The sequence below is a fragment of the Indicator indicator genome, chromosome 16, assembly GCF_027791375.1.
Source record: "Indicator indicator isolate 239-I01 chromosome 16, UM_Iind_1.1, whole genome shotgun sequence".
Classification (NCBI taxonomy): Eukaryota; Metazoa; Chordata; class Aves; order Piciformes; family Indicatoridae; genus Indicator; species Indicator indicator.
The window spans coordinates 1,785,143-1,802,480 of record NC_072025.1 but is presented as its reverse complement, the minus strand read 5'-3'; the positions used below and the strand labels follow the sequence as shown (position 1 = coordinate 1,802,480).

At 56.8% G+C, this 17,338-nt stretch overlaps 1 protein-coding gene across 1 annotated transcript in view; it reads right to left on the bottom strand.

The window, feature by feature from the left end:
* Positions 1-5,853: 5,853 nt before the first annotated feature.
* BBS4 (Bardet-Biedl syndrome 4) overlaps positions 5,854-17,338 on the bottom strand; it is a 57,315-nt gene continuing 45,830 nt past the window's right edge. Inside the window, exons 11-16 of the mRNA XM_054388117.1 lie at positions 16,836-16,988; positions 14,069-14,240; positions 13,350-13,419; positions 8,126-8,267; positions 7,595-7,805; positions 5,854-6,116 (exon numbers count right to left, since the gene is read on the bottom strand). Coding sequence (XP_054244092.1) covers positions 5,965-6,116; positions 7,595-7,805; positions 8,126-8,267; positions 13,350-13,419; positions 14,069-14,240; positions 16,836-16,988 — 900 coding nt within the window. The 3' untranslated portion in view covers positions 5,854-5,964. The remainder of the gene's footprint in view (positions 6,117-7,594; positions 7,806-8,125; positions 8,268-13,349; positions 13,420-14,068; positions 14,241-16,835; positions 16,989-17,338) is intronic.

Below are 17,338 nucleotides of genomic sequence, written 5' to 3'. Positions count from 1 at the left end.
CCTGCCCAACTTGCTTACAGCCAGGGCTGCAGGGCCTGCTTGGCTCCTGCCTGCCCAGGCTGCCCCACAACTCTGCTCAGCAAAGAGAAGCTGCTTGGTCTTGGACAGACCTTCCTGAGCAGCAGGGAATACTTAGTGGGGGGTGGTTTGGGTCTGTTTGGAACAGCTCTGCTACGAGGACAGGCTGAGGGAGCTGGGGGTGTTCAGCCTGGAGAAGAGGAGGCTCTGGGCAGACCTCATAGCAGCCTGCCAGTACCTGAGGGGGGCTACGGGAAGGCTGGAGAGAGACTGTTTGCAAAGGCCTGCAGGGACAGGACCAGGGGCAAGGGCTTCAAATAGAGCAGAGCAGGTTTAGATTGGATGTGAGGAAGAAGTTCTGCTCTATGACGGTGGTGGAGCACTGGAACAGGTTGCCCAGGGAGGTGGTTGAGGCCACATCCCTGGAGATATTCAAGGTGAGGCTCACCAGGGCTCTGGGCAACCTGATCCAGTTGGGGATGTCCCTGCTGAGTGCAGAGGGGGTTGCACTGGATGACATTCAGAGGTCCCTTCCACCCCAAACCCTTCTAGGATCCTATGTATAGGAGGGACAAAACCAAACCAGTGACTCTTCTGTCAGCCGTGGGCTTTGTGGGTTGGTTGGTTGGGGCTGGTTTGGGTCCAACACAGAACTTCTGGGCAGGGGAGGGATTTGTAAGGGAATGTCTCTTATGGTTGTAAAAACTCAGCTCTCTGTCACCAGGAAGGAACAGGAAGATTGCAAAAATACCAAAGCTTCACAACCAGGCTTGAAATTCTCTCTGCTTTCCCCTGATGCTAGATTGAGGCTGGAGATTAGGAGGAAATTCTTTTCAGTGAGGGTGGGGAGACACTGGCACAGGTTGCCCAGGAGGCTGTGGATGTCCCCTCCCTGGAGGTGTTGTGAAGGTCAGGTTGGATGAGGCCTTGAGCAAGCTGTGCTGGTGGGAGGTGTCCCTGCCCACGGCAGGGGGTTGGAGCTGGATGATGTTGAAGCTCCCAACCTGTTCCATGAATCTGTGACCTCTGCTTCTTGCTCTCCTGTGTTGCTCATAGCTCAAAATGCAGTGTGCTGGATGAGTCAAAGCTCAGCTGGCCCTGTGCTCCCCAGCAGAAGGTTGCCACTGCTGAAGGGAGCTCATCCTTGTGACAGCAGCAGCAGTGCCCTGGGCTGTAGCTGCTGCAGCCACCTTGGCTTTGGATTTCTGTCCTTCCCTTGATGACAAATGAGAATTACTCCCTATTTTCTCCATGTGAGTTGCCTGCTGCAGGTCAAGTGGTGTCTTGTTTGAGCTGTGTGACTCATAGGAGTCTGGCAGAGTTTGACAGGAGATGTTCCTCCTCAATGTAGAGAGAAGCTTCTTTACTCTGAGGGTGCTGGAGCCCTGGAGCAGGCTGCCCAGAGAGCTTGTGGAGCAAAGGCTGAGAGCCCTTGGGGCTGGTGAGCCTGGAGAAGAGCAGCCCCAGAGGGGATCTGAGCAATGCTCAGCAGCAAGAGGCTGGGGCCAGACTCTTCTCAGACAGCACAAGGGGCAGTGGGCACAAAGTGGAACCCAGAAGGTTCCATCTGAGCAGGAGGAGAAACTTCTTTGGTGTGAGGGTGCTGGAGGCCTGGAGCAGGCTGCCCAGAGGGGTTGTGGAGTCTCCTTCTCTGGAGAGCTTCCAACCCCACCTGGACAGTGTGACCCTGGGCATCCTGCTGTGGGTGCTCTGCTTTAGCAGGGGAACTTGGACTGGATGATCCCCAGAGGTCCCTTCCAACCACCCCACCACACTTTGCTCTTTTGAACTGTGAGTGGGAAGGGGCAGAGGAAAGCTGTTTGCAACCAGTCCTTTGGTGTAGTGTATCCCTTGGCCTGTCCTCATCACTCCTGTCTGCTTCAGCAAAACTAGCTCTGATCCACCTCTTGAGTAAAACTTGATCTTGGAGATCAGAGCAATGATTGTTCTGCTTTCTGCTCAGAGATGATACTGGAAGCTGATTTCTGCTTCCCTAGAAATGAGGTTCAGTATCCTTTTCCATCTTAACATTTCAGTGATGGGGGGAAGATGGAAGAGCTGGGCCCTGGCTGGTGCCAGGAGCAGCTTTTGGAATGTCAGGTGTGGTTGCCAAAAGTCCTGAACAGCTCAGAACAGTCCTGCTGCAACACAATCCCTCCCTTCATGCCAGCTGCAAGAGCAGTCCAGCCTCAGCCTCAGCATCAGCATGAGATGAGCCTAAAGAGATCAGGAGCTGCTGCAGGCAAAGGCCATGACCACAGGGGCCAAGGGGAGGAGAGGGCACAGGACAAGGAGCTCTGTTTCTGATCCAGCTGCCAGGAGGCAGCTCGTGCCAAGAGCAGAGGGCAGGACCTGAAGCTGAGCCAGGGAATGGCAGGAGGGTACAAGGGGTAATGAGTGGGTACAGGGGGGTTAGAAGAGGGTACAGGGGATGTCAGGAGACACTTCCTCATGGAAAGGGGCAATAGACACTGGAATGGACTGGCCAGGGAGGTGGTGGAGTCCCCATCCCTGGAGGTGTTTAAGGTAAGATTGGATGTGTCCCTCAGTGCCATGGTCACTGTGGTGGTGTTAGGTCCCAGGCTGGGCTGGATGGTCTCAGAGGTCTGCTCCAGCCTCAGTGCTTCTCTGATTCTGTCAGGACAGAGTGGAAGCTGTTCCTCAGCTGGGAAGCTGCCTCCTGCTGTGTTCAGCTCCAGACTGCAAGGTGCTGCTCTTGTTCTGCCCAGCCACCTGCAGAAGCTGCTCACCAACACACATTTATTGGCAGGACCCCCACAGGCCCTCCACAGGTGGCTGCCCCCACGTCACCCTACAGCCAGCCAGGGGACACTGGTGGCACTGGGCAAGGGAAGAGAGGCCTTTGTTCCTTTGTTCCTGGTGGGCTGCAAGCTGAGAACAGCAGTGGGGGGAGAGCTGCTCCCAGCTCCTGAATGCAGCTAATGGGCTTGCTATGCAACAAGGCCTTGACAGCAAGCAGGAGGCAGAGGAAAGCAGCAGTAAAATCATAAACCAAGGCTCATAAGCAGCTGTAGCCCTCCTGCACCCACTGCTAACCCTCCCTGTGCCCTCCTGCACTCACTCCTAACCTCCCCTGTGCCCACATGTACCCACTCTTAACCCACCTGCACCCATTTCTAACCCCCTGTACCCACATTTAACCCCCTTGTACCCACCTGTACCTACTCCTAACCCTTCTGTACCCATTCCTAACCCCCTGTACTCACTCCTAACCCACCCGTGCCCTCCTGTACCTATTCCTAAGCCCCCTGTACCCACTCCTTCCCCCCTGTCCCCATGCTGTTCTGGTCACTGGTCTTGGTACTGCAGCTTCCATGACCTGGAAACCTTTGTGGTAAGAGTAAGAGATGACAGCAGTCAGTTGCTGTTGGAAAGAAGCTGAGGTTGTGGGGCTGAGGTCAAGAATTCCCTTCCCCTGCCTGCCCCTCCTCCCCTCCTCCTCCCAGGCACCATTTTGCTGCAGGAACCTTCCTTGTGGAAAGTTTAATGTGAATAAAACTGACTGCACTGCACCCCACCTGCACTGCTGCCTGCCTGCTTTGCTGCATTCTGCCAGCACTCCACCAAAGATCTTCTGCTCTCAGCTCCTAGCACCAGGGAACCTGACAGCAGTGCTGCCCTGAAGCTGTGCCCATATAAAACCCAGCTGGAGGCAGGGGCTGAGGAAAGCCACCTGGGGGAGAAGCAGGCAGCCTCAAAATCAAAACAGAGGAGCAAGTGAAAGGTTCCTGTCCTTGCAGCGTTCTCCAGGGAGTGGAGCACCTCTCCTGTGAGGACAGGCTGAGAGAGTTGGGGTTGTGCAGTGTGGAGAAGAGAAGGCTCCCAGGAGACCTTCTTGTGGCCTTCCAGGATCTGAAGGGGGCTGCAAGAAAGCTGGGGAGGGACTTTTGAGGGTGTCAGGGAGTGATAGGACTGGGGGGAATGGAACAAAACTAGAAGTGGAGAGATACAGGTTGGATGTTAGGAAGAAATTCTTGCCCATGAGGGTGGTGAGAGACTGGCAGAGGTTGCCCAGGGAGGTGGTGGAAGCCTCATCCCTGGAGGTTTTTGCAGCCAGGCTGGAGGTGGCTGTGAGCAACCTGCTGTGGTGTGAGGTGTCCCTGCCCATGGCAGGGGGGTTGGGGCTGGCTGAGCCTTGAGGTCCCTTCCAGCCCTGAGAATTCTGTGGTTGTTTCTGTGAAGTATGATCATAGACCTGTGAGGCTGCCCTAAGGTCTCCTGGGAGCCTTCTCTTCTCCAGACTGCACAACCCCAACTCTCTCAGGCTGTCTCCAGAGCAGAGCAGCTCCAGCCCTCTGCTCATCCTCGTGGCCCTTCTCTGGACACCTTCCAGCACCTCCAGAGCCTTCCTGGAACAGAGGCTCCAGAACTGGACCCAGAGCTCCAGGTGTGGTCTCAGCAGAGTGGAGCAGAGGGGCAGAATCCCCTCCCTGGCCCTGCTGGCCACACTTCTCTTGCTGCAGCCCAGGCTCTGCTTGGCTCTCTGGGCTGCAAGTGCTCACTGCTGGCTCCTGCTGAGCTTCTCATCCCCCAGCACCCCCAAGGCCTTTTCTTCAGACCTGCTCTCAAGCCACTTCCTGCCTGTGGTTCCCAAAGTTTGGTGGCTCTGTGTCAGCTCTGCAGCAAGTCCCAGAGGCAACAAGCTGACAGCAGCAGCAGGGAGGAGGCTGAGCCCTTCTCTAGCATCAGCTGGGCACTGCAATCCCCTGCCCTGCTCACCTGCAGGCTGCTTTGCTGCCTTGGAGCTGCCCAAACTGCTTCCTCCTAAAATGCAGCTGCAAGGAGGGCACAACTAAGATACTCAGAGCATAGCTGCTGCCAGAGCCAGACAAATGAAATTCACACTGGAGCTGACTCTCCTCTCTTCCAAAATGCCTGCTCTTATTTGCCCTGCACACCAACCTCTCCCTCCCTGCTGGCAAGCTCCAATTCTCAGGGAGAGCTGCAGGCACAGGAGCAGAGCCTCCCTGAGGCTCTCCTGCCCACTGCCTCTCAGCAGCAAGCAGGACTGTGCCTGAGACCTTTGCTGCTGCAGGGAGGCTGCTTGCAGGAGAGACTTAGCCTTGCTGGGGGCCACCTTGGCAGCTAGAAGCTTATCCCTAAAGAAATAGCAAGAAAACTCCTGGGCTCAGAAGGTGGTCAGTCCTAAAGGGGCTGGCTCAGCTGGCTGCCCCACACACAGCTGTCAGCAGCTCTGCTTTGGCCACCCACCCTCTGCCAGGCTGCCTGGGACCAGAGCCATCACCTCCAGCCAACCCCCTCCACACTGAGGGAAGGGTGGGTTTGGAAGTGCCCCTGGTGCCCTGTGCCCAGGACACTGCCCTGCTCAGGGATGCCAGCTCCCAGCTGTTTCAGCTGCTTGCTCCAGCCCTGAGGAAGCAGTCAGAAGCTCCTGCCCTGGTGCAGCAGGGGGTGAGGAGCTGCTGTTCCACAGAGAGCCAGGCTCTGCTCTCTGGGCTCTGTGCTTGCCCTGCTGAGCTCTGCTACCTTCACCCCCTCTTCCAGTGGCTGCCCACTGACCTTCCTCCAGCCCCTGCAGGGCTTCCTCAGCCTCTTAACAAGCTGCAGTGCTTGATCCTCTTTGGGGTCAGGGATGCTAAGTCACTACTGTCAGAGTTTCTAACCCCCCAGACACCTCAGCATCCTTACACCCCCCAGTGAGGACTGCCAGTCCTGTGGAGAGATGGATCTGCAGGCCCTTGTGGTAAGCTCTGACCTAACAGTAGCTACACAGAAACCTCTTCTGAGTGCTGCACCAACTGCCTGGGACAAGGCAGAGACCAAGAGCTAAGATCAGGAACAGAACAGCTGCATTGACATGAACTGGCAGTGGGGGGAGGCCACTGTGGGCCAGGGGACAGGGCAGCTGCCTTGCCCCACAAATCAGGAGGCAGCTCTGGAGATGCTCCTGCACCAGAGTCCATCCTACTCCTCTGCCTCCTGGCTCTGGTGCTTCTCCTTCCTCTCCTCTTCAGCCTCTCCTGGCGCAGAGGTCTCCTCAGGGCTCATTTCTGAGCCTGATTCTGGCTCCAGCGGCAGCGAGGGAGGCTTGGCAAGAGGAGCTGCAGCTCCAGCACCTGGGGAGAGGACACAGAGTTACTGCACAGGTGTGGGCTGTGCCTTCTGCCCTTCAGGCAGCAAGGGGGTGCAGGACAACCACAGCTATAAGATACCCTCAGATTTCTCTGCCTAGCATTAGCTTATCCCAGCTCTTCTCTGGGAGTTACTCAGCCAGCGACTGCACAGGCCCCAGAGAGATTCCGGGCAGGGAGCAGGGGGAGCCACTGGAGCAGGGTCCCCAGGGTGGCTGTGGATGCCCCCTGCCTGTTCAAGGCCAGGCTGGATGAGGCCTTGAGCAGCCTGGGCTGCTGGGAGGTGTCCCTGCCCATGGCAGCAGTTTGGAGCTGGCTGATCTTCAGGGTCCCTTCCAAGCCAACCCCCTCTGACTCTCTGAACCTCGTTCAGCTGGGAGCTGCAAGCCTGGGAATTAACTCACATTCTGTAAGGGAAAACACTTCCCCTCAAGCTGGATTATGCTCAAGCTGGAGTCCAAACCACAGCAGTGTTTTCAGGTCACAGCTCTGGCAAACTCAGGAATAACTTTCAGGCAGTCAAAGTGGCTCCTTGCAGAATAAAACTGACACAGGACCCTTCTGTGCTGAAGCTGTTCCCACACTTAGCTTTAGGCTGACCACTACTGGTATGGATGATGCTGCTATGGACCCCTGCTCTGATATGGACAACAAAGTCCTTCAGGTAAACCCTAAACTCCTGCCACATTTCATTTTGCAGCTTTTCTGGCCAAGCCTTCCCTGCATGGAAAGGTTTTTTTCTCTTTCCCATGCATGAGAAATGGAACAGGTCCTCAGGAGTGCCAAAGCAAGAGGCCTGGATTGCACAACCTCTCTCCTGGTTCAGCCCACAGGCAACAAGACTCTGAGGGACAGAAAATCAGCAGGAAGAGCAACCTCCCAAGCACATTCCTCGTGGAAGCCAAGGGCTAAGAGGAGGTCAGGTTCTGACTGGTGGCTCAGGAGATGGTTGCAGCAGGTACAGCCACCAGCAAAAGCCACCTAAGGCTGAGGCTATCTCCTGAGCAACCTTCAGTGGCCTGCACTAAAGGTCACCCAGCAACACTGCCAGGGGAGGGAGCTGGCTTCAAAGTGACCCAGCTGCTCTTCATTAATGATAAAGCACTTCAGAAAGCCTCCCTCGTTTCCCCTGTCTGTGCACCTCAGCTCCTAGGCTCTTGCAAAGGAGGACAAGAGGCTTCTGAAATCAGAGCAAGAGCTCAAGCCCATTGCTAATGGAGCCTTGCCCATTGTGAGCCAGCCAGGAAGGGAAGCTTCAGTGGCTCTCCACACCCTGCAAATGCACCAGGCAGAGCATCTTCCTTCTGCACCTCCTGACCTCAGACATCTGCCAAATACTGACATGGCTGCTGTGCAAGCAAGTCCACACCTCCCTAAGCACCTGCTGGCTCTACTCAAAGGAAGAGACATTTCTCTGCTCCCCTCCCACAGCCCTGCTTGAAAGAGAAGCACAAGAGCAGTACCTGTGGGCAGCTGCATGGTTTTCCCATACCCTGCAGCTGAGGACATGGCTTGACCCAGGGCCTGGTTAGAGCCCAAAGGCTGCTGAGTGCTGGAGGATTTCCCTGAGCCTGCAGCTTTCTGCTTGGATTTAGACTCTTTAGAAGGCTTAGTCCAGACCAGGCTCTCCCCAACCTGCAAGGCAACTCCCATCTTCTGGGCAACTTCCACCATCTTCTCAAGAAGCAAAAAGAGGAATGCTTGAGACAACAACAAAGCCAACATCACCACAGCCCCCAGCCCTAGCACCCCAGAGCTCTGCAGAGGTGCTCCAGGGAAACATCTCTGCTCATTCCTTCCCTTAATGAAGAGGGAGTCCTGTCTGGCTGTGCACTGATTGAAGGATTGGGCTGCAAGGAGCAGAAGTGCAGCACAGCTCTCAGCAGCTGACTGCTCCGCTCGGGTGGAATCTCCTCAGCAGAACTCCTGCCCCCATCCCTGGGCTGCAAAGTCTCAGCTCCTCCCCATCTGCTGCACAGCTGGCAGGCACCTACCTCAGGGTCAAAGTCAGGAGTGCTGCTCTCCCTCAAGGCAGTGACCTTCCTCTCCATCTCCTGGTACTGGCAGAGGGCTCCCTTCCTGTCGCCCTGGTTGTAGAGCAGCACAGCGTAGTTGAGGTTGATGAGGGGGTTGGACCTGCAGCAGACACAGAGGGCATCCTGCTCACTCTGGGAACACTGCTCCTCACTTGAGGAGGGTCAGGGGTCACAGCCTGCACTGGGCTCAAAGCTCATCTTGTCCTACCTCCCTGCACTCAGCAGGGACACCCCCAAGTGGAGCAGGCTGCTCAGAGCCACATCGACTCTGACCTTGAATGTCTCCAGGGACAGGGCCTCCACCACAGCCCTGGGCAGCCTCTGCCAGGGTCTCATTGCCTTCCATGTGGGCACCCAGCAGATCTCCTCACTGCCTGCACAGGACCTGTGCTTTAGAGCTTCCTGGGGTGTGCTTGCTGCAGGAGTGTTGAGCTCTGGGGACAGATGATCCCCTGCTCACAGAGTCACTGATTGCTTTGGGTGGGAAGGGACCCTCAAAGGTCCTCTGCACTCAACCCCCTGCACTCAGCTACAGCAGGCTGCCCAGGGCCACATCCAGTCTGATCTTGAATGTCTCTGGGGATGGGACCTTAACCACCTCCCTGGGCAGCCTGTTCCAGTGTCTCCCCAGCCTCACTGTGCAGAACTTCCTCTTATGTCCAACCTCACTCTGTCCTGCTCCAGTTCCAAACCACTGCCCCTCATCCCATCACTCCAAGCCCTTCTGAACAGTCCCTCCCCAGCCTTCCTGGAAGTCCCCTTCAGACACTGAAATGCAGCTCTGAGGTCTCCCTGGAGCCTTTTGCTCTCCAGGCTGAGCAGCCCCAACTCTCCCAGCCTGTTCCCACAGGAGAGGAGCTCCAGCCCTCTGATCATCTTGGTGGCCTCCTCTGGACCCTCTCCAGCAGGTGCTGTGCCCAAGCAGCCAAGCCTGGGGACACACCAGAGTCCCACCTGCTTGGTGAGGGAGCTGGTGCCTGGGCAAAGCATCCCCACCTCAGTGACTGCAGCTGGGCTCAGCCTTGCCAGGCTCCTCTCTGCAGCAGCCACTGTGCATGTAGGAAGCATCCCAGGGCTGCCTCTAGTGAGTGCCAGTCTCACATTTAGGTGAGGTTAGTGAGAGCTGACCTCTGCTCTGTCTTCCAGGAGAGCAGCTTGGCATGGACAGAGCAGAGCAAGTCCCCACAGGAACTATTGCCTTCACTAGGACACAGCAACCCTGCCCAGCAGCCTTCCTTCTGCCACGGCCAGGAGTGTGAGCAAACCACACCAGGGGGGAAGCTTGCAAGTGGCACCAAGCTGGGAGGCAGTGTTGAGCTGCTGGAGGGCTGGGAGGCTCTGCAGAGGGACCTGGCCAGGCTGGATTGCTGTGTCAAGGCCAATGGGATGAGGTTCAACAAGGCCAAGTGCTGGGTACTGCACTCGGGTCACAGCAACCCCAGGAAGGCTCCAAGCCTTGGGGCAGAGTAGCTAAAAAGCTTCCCAGTGGAAAAGGACCTGGGGGTGCTGGTCAACAGTCAGCTGAGGATGAGCCAGCAGTGCCCAGGTGGCCACCAGCATCCTGGCCTGGATCAGCCATGGTGTGGCCAGCAGGGCAGGGATTGTCCCCCTGTACTCAGAATTGGTGAGGCCACATCTCAAATCCTGGGTTCAGTTCTGGGCCCCTCACTCCCAGAAGGACACTGAGGGACTGGAACAGGTCCAGAGAAGAGCATGAAGCTGGGGAAGGGTCTGGAGAAGAGGAGGCTGAGGGAGACCACATTGCTCTCTACAGCTCCCTGAGAGGAGGTTGCAGTGAGGTGGGGGTTGGGCTCTGCTCCCAAGTAACAAGTGGCAGGATGAGAGGAAATGGCCTCAAATTCTGTGAAGTTGTGCCAGGAAAGCTTAAGGTTGGCCATGAGGAACAATTTCTTCCCTGCCAGGGCTGTGAAGCCCTGGAATAGGCTGCCCAGGGCAGTGGTGGAGTCATCACCCTTGGAGGCACAAGCAAGCAGTGCAGATGGGGAGCTGAGGGCCATGGCCTAGGGGTGACCTGGCAGTGCTGGGTTCAGGGTTGGACCTGATGATCTTCTCCAGCCTAAACAATTCTCTGACTGCCTTGGCCCTGTCCCTGAGAAGTGGAGTCCCTGGGGAGCTGATCCTACCTGAACTGCCTGGGGCAAGCTCCTCTCAGCAGCCTGCTCTGCCCATCCTTCAGCACTCTGGATCCCACCCTGATTTTGGAGAAGCAGATTTCCACTGGCCCCAGCACAGGAGCTCGGCTGGAGCTCGTCCAGGCTGCAGGCTGCGCTGGAGGGGCCGAGGCTGGGGCTGGCCGGGGCAGGGCTGCTGCGGGGCGCGGGGAGGAGCTGCTGCGGGGCGCAGCTCCCTGCAGAGCAGCCGCGGCCGTGGCTCACGGCTCGGCCTGAGCTGCTTTGTGCTCGGCTCAGCAAACGCCAGCGAGCAGCTGGTGCCCTCTCCCGGAGCAGGGCTGACATCGCTGGAGCCACCCAAGCACTCCAGCACTCGGGCCTGGGGGTTCCAAGGCAGGGACAGCATCCCGGGGGGAGGTGCAGGAGTGGAGGCTGCTGCTCAGTCAACGCGAAGTGTCACCGGCAGGCCATGGTGACCCTCCCTCGGGAAGCTATCACAGCTCACAGCATGGGAGGGCTTGGAAGGCACCTCTGGAGATCATCCAGTCCAACCCCCCTGCCGGAGCAGGAGCAGAGAACCCAGGACAGGTCACACAGGAACACATCCAGATGGAGCTGGAAAGGCTCCAGAGAAGAAGACTCCACAGCCTCCCTGGGCAGCTGAGGTTGGAACAGACCTTTGAGATCAGCAAGTCCAGTTCCTGGCCTGGGGCTCCCAGTCCCACCCCACTGCTGCAGAGCCACTCAACCACATCCCTGAGGCTTTTAAATCCCTGCAGGGAGGATGGTGACAGCACTGCAAGAAAGCAGAGATCTGACAGCATTTAGAACTGCTGGCTTGCCTTCAGCTGGAACACTGAGCCCCCCACAGAAACCCTCCTCACTGCCTCTGCCAAAGCAAAGGAAGTAACACAGGGGGGAGAAAAACCCCAGAAAGAATCCAAACCCTCTTTGAAAAAACAAAAACCAACCAAAAAAAAAACAAACCCAAAAAAACCCTGAACAACCAAACAAAAACCCCCCACAAACAACCAAAAAACCCTTCACAAAACCATAAAAAAACCAAAAAGGAAAACACACCCACCAAAAAAAATATGCCCAAAGCTGCCCACAGAACACTGAAGCGAACAGTTGTGGGAACAGCCAGATCCCAAATTCATGGAACACTCCTGAGCTGATTTGGGGAGCAATGTGGCACAACCACAATCAATAGCTAAAGGAGGCACAGGGGGAGAGGGAGCTAGAACCAGCCCTGAGCAATTCCTGCTTACCAGCACTTTTCCAAGATGCTTCCCATGCCCTCCCCTCTCCTCTGCTCTGCTGAGGCTCCACTGTGTCCAGTTCTGGAGGTGATGCTAGAGAAGGGCTCAGCCTCCTCCTTGCTGCTGCTGTCAGCTTGTTGCCTCTGGGACTGCTGCAGAGCTGACACAGAGCCTCCAGACTTTGCGAACCACAGGTAGGGACTGGCTGGAGAGCAGCCCTGAGGAGAGGGACTTGGGGGTGCTGGGGGATGAGAAGCTCAGCAGGAGCCAGCAGTGAGCACTTGCAGCCCAGAGAGCCAAGCAGAGCCTGGGCTGCAGCAAGAGAAGTGTGGCCAGCAGGGCCAGGGAGGGGATTCTGCCCCTCTGCTCCACCCTGCTGAGAGCACACCTGGAGCTCTGAGTCCAGTTCTGGAGCCTCTGTTCCAGGAAGGCTCTGGAGGTGCTGGAAGGTGTCCAGAGAAGGGCCACGAGGAGGAGCAGAGGGCTGGAGCTGCTCTGCTCTGGAGACAGACTGAGAGAGTTGGGGTTGTGCAGTGTGGAGAGGAGAAGGCTCCCAGGAGACCTTCTTGTGGCCTTCCAGGATCTGAAGGAGGCTCCAAGAAAGCTGGGGAGGGACTTTTGAGGGTGTCAGGGAGTGATAGGACTGGGGGGAATGGAGCAAAACTAGAAGTGGGGAGATTCAGATTGGATGTTAGGAAGAAGTTGTTCCCCATGAGGGCACAGGTTGCCCAGGGAGGTGGTGGAAGCCTCATCCCTGGAGGTTTTTGCAGCCAGGCTGGAGGTGGCTGTGAGCAACCTGCTGTGGTGTGAGGTGTCCCTGCCCATGGCAGGGGGGTTGGGGCTGGCTGAGCCTTGAGGTCCCTTCCAACCCTCACAATTCCACGATTCTATGCCAGCCCCCAGCAGGGTGCCCAGGCCCAAGGTCCCAGCCCTGCTCTAAAAGTGTTTCTGGCAATGGAACCAACCATGGCCAGCCAGAGAGCTCAGAACCTGCCAGCCAAGAGAGGCTGTGAAGCCAGGAGAGGCAGTCCCCAGGAGGGGATTCTGCTCCTCTGCTGTGCTCTGCTCAGACCCCCCCTGCACTGCTGGGGAAGCTCTGGAGCCCTCAGCTCTGTTGGAGCAGGGCCAGAGGAGGCCACAGCAATGCTGGCAGGGCTGGAAGGGCTCTGCTGTGAGGCCAGGCTGAGAGAGTTGGGCTTGGGCAGCCTGGAGAGGAGAAGGCTCCAGGGACACCTTGTGGTGGCCTTTGAGTGATCAGAGAGCTGGGGACAGAGTTTGAGCAGGGCCTGTGGTGCCAGGCCAAGGGGGGATGGTTTGAACTGGAAGAGGGAGACTCAGACTGGAGAGAAGGAAGAAATGTTTGCCCCTGAGGGTGCTGAGAGCCTGGCCCAGGATGCTCCATCCCTGGCACCACTGCAGGTCAGGTTGGTTGTGACTCTGAGCAACCTGCTCTAGCTGCAGATGTCCCTGCTGGCTGCAGGGATGACCTTCAAAGGTCCCTTGCAGCCCAAACCAGTCTGTGGTTCTATGCCCTGGCTTCAGGCACACAATGACAGCTGGAGCAGGCTGCCCAGAGAGGTTGTGGAGTCTCCTTCTCTGGAGCCCTTCCAGCCCTGTCTGGATGTGCTCCTGTGTGACCTGTGCTGTGCTCTGGCAGGGGGGCTGGACTTGATGATCCTTGGAGGTGCCTTCCAAGCCCTCCCATGCTGTGAGGCTGTGGGAGCAGAGCAGGACACAAGGGCTGCAGGGGCAGGCAGGCAGAGGGAGGCCCAGCAGGCAGCAGCTCACCTGTCCAGGGCTGCAGCTTGCTCGTAGGAGCGTTTGGCGTTGTCAGCGTCGTCCAGGTTGCTCAGAGCCACTGCAGCAAAGCACAACAAACACTCCTGGCCTGCTGCTCCAGGAGGACTCCCTCTGCAGCCTGCTTCTGAGTGCTGGGGCTGGGGCTGGCACTGCTGCTAATGCCACTTCTGTCTTGCTCCATCCCAAAAGGCCCAGTGCTGGGAATCCATCCCCATTCCCCAGGCAGCCCAAACTCCTAGGTGCAGGAAGGCTTCTCCCATGTTTAACCTGGGTCTGCCTGCAGCTGAACCTTCCTGCTCACCACAGCCTCTCAGTGAGCTGCTTGGTGCAGCCTTCCTCTGATTTCTGTCTGCTTCTGCCTCTAACATCATAGAATCATCAAATCATTTGGGTTGGAAAAGCCTTTTCAGATCATCCACTCCAACCTTTCCCCAGCCCTACCAAGGCTGCTGCTAAGCCATGGCCCTCAGCACCACATCTCTGCCTCTCTGAAACACCTCCAGGGATGGGGATTCAACCACCTCCCTGGGCAGCCTGTGCCAGGCTTTGAGGACCTGTCCAGTGAAGAAGTCTCTTCTAATCTCCAACCTGGAAACCTCCCCTGGTGCAACTTGAGGCCATTTCCTCTCATGCTATCACTTGTTCCTAGGGAGAAGAGACCAACCCCCAGATGCTGGATCCCCTACTGGGTGCACACAGCTGCATACCTGCAAGGAGCATGTAGAGCTCTCCCATCTTGGGCTGGAAGTTGATGGCAGCACTCAGGAAGTGGAAAGCAGAGGCATACTGCTGCATGGTGAGGTGGACCAAGCCCAGGTTGTACAAGATCTTCCAGTCAAAGGGAGCCAAGTAGTTTGCCCTCTTCAGGCAACTGATAGCCTTCAAGGAAGGGACAAAGGTGCTGTAACACAGCCCAGCCACTACAGCAGCTTGCTCAAGGCCTCAGCCAGCCTGGCCTGGGCTCTGGAAGGTGTCCCTGCCAATGCCAGGGGGGTTGGAATGAGATGATCTGCAGGGTGCCCTCCAGCCCAAACCATTTGTCTTCATTTTAAGAGGGGACAGACGCTCTACAATGCTTCTCAAAAGAGAGAAACTCTCCACACAGGATTGGAAAGACTTAAAAGTATAAATGGAAGAACCATTCACAACTATATACAACAGTACCAAAACATGCAAAAAATACCTCCAAAAATTCATATTCAGCCCAGCTCTCCAGTCTGGGCTTCTCCAAACACCTCACAAGACCATTACCTTCCCAAAACCTCACAGAATCAGAGAACTGTCAGGGCTGGAAGGGACCACAAGGCTCAGCCAGCTCCAACCCCCTGCCATGGGCAGGGACACCTCACACCACAGCAGGTTGCTCACAGCCACCTCCAGCCTGGCTGCAAAAACCTCCAGGGATGAGGCTTCCACCACCTCCCTGGGCAACCTCTGCCAGTCTCTCACCACCCTCCTGGGGAAGAATTTCTTTCTAACATCCAATCTGAATCTGAATCTCCCCATTTCAAATGAAGACAAATGGTTTGGGCTGGAGGGGACCCTAAAGACCACCTAGTTCCAAACCCCCTGGCACTGGCAGAGACACCTTCCACTAGCCCAGGCCAGGCTGGAGGAACCCCCCCGGGGATGGGGATTCAACCACTTCCCTGGGCAGCCTGTGCCAGGCTTTGAGAACCCATCCAGTCAAGAAGTTTCTTCTAATGTCCATCCTGGACACACTCCTCCCACCAAGCCCAGGTCTCAGAGCCCCCAAGGCTTCCAATGCTGCACCCCCCACCCCCCCTCCTTACCTCTCTACCCAGACCCAAATGATGCAGTAAAAATTAGCTCAGCCAGGGCTGGAGCCACGCTGCAAACCTCCTCTGCACAACCAGAGATAAGGCCCCACGGGTACAGGAGAGCAGAGGGGGAGGGAAAAGGGCAGAACAAATAGAAATCACAGAAGTTGGAAAAGTGCCTCAGGGTCACCAAGTCCAATCCAGAACCCTACTCTGCAAGGGTCACCCCTAAACCATAGCCCCAAGCACCACATCCTAACCTCCTTTAAACACCTTCAGGCTTGGGGACTCCACCACCTCTCTGAGCAGCACATTCCAGTCCCTGACCACTCTCACTGTGAACAAATTCTTCCTCCTGTCCAGCCTGCCCCTGCCCTGCTGCAGCTTGAGGCCATTCCCTCTTGTTCTGTCACTAATTCCCTGTCAGAAGAGACCAGCACCAACCTCTCCACAGCCTCCTTTCAGGGAGTTGTAGACAGCAATGAGGTCTCCTCTCAGCCTCCTCTTCTCCAGCTAACCCTCCCCAGCTCCTTCAGTTGCTCTTTCTCAGATTTGTTCTCCAGGCCCTTCCCAGCTTCCTTGCCCTCCTCTGCCCTGGCTCCAGCACCTCCACATCTCTCTTGTTTTGAGGTGTCCAAAATTGGGCACAACACTCCAGGTGTGGCCTCCCCAGAGCTGGTACAAGAGGACAATCACAGGTAATTAGCTACAGAACAAGAGGGGATGGCCTCAAGCTGCAGCAGGGCAGGGTTAGACTGCACAGTAGGAAGAATTTGTTCCCAGTCAGAGGGGTCAGGGATTGGAACAGGCTGCCCAGGGAGGTGGTGGAGTCACCAACCCTGGATGTGGTCCTTTGGATGTGGTGCCTGGGGCTATGGTTCAGGAGTGAGGCTTGCAGAGTAGGGTTCTGGGTTGCACTTGGTCATCCTGAGGCTCTTTACCAACCTGAATGTTTCTGTGCTTCCATGACAATCCCCTCCCTGCTCCTGCTGGACACAGCATTGCTGATCCCAGCCAGGATGCCTTTGGCTTTCTTGGCCACCTGGGCACACTGCTGGCTCCTCTTCAGCTGCTTGGCCATCAGCACCCCCAGCTCCCTTTCTGCCAGCAGCTTTCCAGCCACGCTGCCCCAAGCCTGCAGCACTGCTTGGGGTTGTTGTGCCCCAAGTGCAGGGCCTGGCACTCGGCCTTGCTGGAGCTCCTCCTGGTACTGCTGCCCACGGATCCAACCTACCCAGGCCCCTCTGCAGAGCCTCCCTGCCCTGCTGCGGATCAGCACTGCCACCTGGCTGAGTGTCATCTGCAGACTCACTGCTGACACACTCTATGCCTTCATCAAGGTCATCAATAAAGATGTGAAGCAGAAGTGGTGCCCACACTGAGCCCTGAGGAACACCACTTGTGACCAGTGGCCAGCTGGATTTAACTCCATTGATCACCTCTCTTTGGGCCTCTTTGCCCAGTCAGGGGCAAAATCCCTGTTTGGAAAGGGTTGCAGTGCTTATGGGAATGCAGTAACACAGATGACACTTCCCAGCCCATCCCTGGACCTTTCTGGTCCTCTTGGAGACCATCAGCTCTGTGGCTCTTAAAGGCACCCAGCCTCAGCCCCACCCCCCCACCCTAATAATCTATGAATCCTGGTTCCTGCAGGAAGCTCCAGCCGGAAGAGGAAAGGGAAGCAGGCACTCACTGCCACGTATTTCTTCTTGCCATGGAAGCACATCCCAATGTTGTTCCACAGCGGGGGGCTCTCGGGCACCGCCGGCACCACCGCCTTGTACTTGGACAGGGCAACCTCCAAGTCTCCGTGGGCCTGCATCATGCTGCCAGCTGCCAAGGTAGCCTTGGAGAGAGGAGAAGGGTGAGCAGGGGAGGAACTGTGCCTTCCCAAGCAGGGCACCAAGGCAATGGTTCAGAATGCACAAACTAAAGCCATCCCAAGAGCAAGCAGTTAGCTTTCTTCTAGGGGCTGCCGAGACCAACAGTGAGGAGCAGGTGAGGACTCCAGAACCACCCAATGAGGTAAAGGAGAGCCCACTTCTTCCTGCACTATCCTGAGCATAACTGCCACAGAAATACTGCAAGGTGACCAGCAGCAGAAAACCACCACCTCAGAAGCCTTGGGGCATCAGCTGCTTCTGGGGCAGTCACTGCAGCAAGCAGCTCCCAGCAGATCTGACTGAGCACCAAATA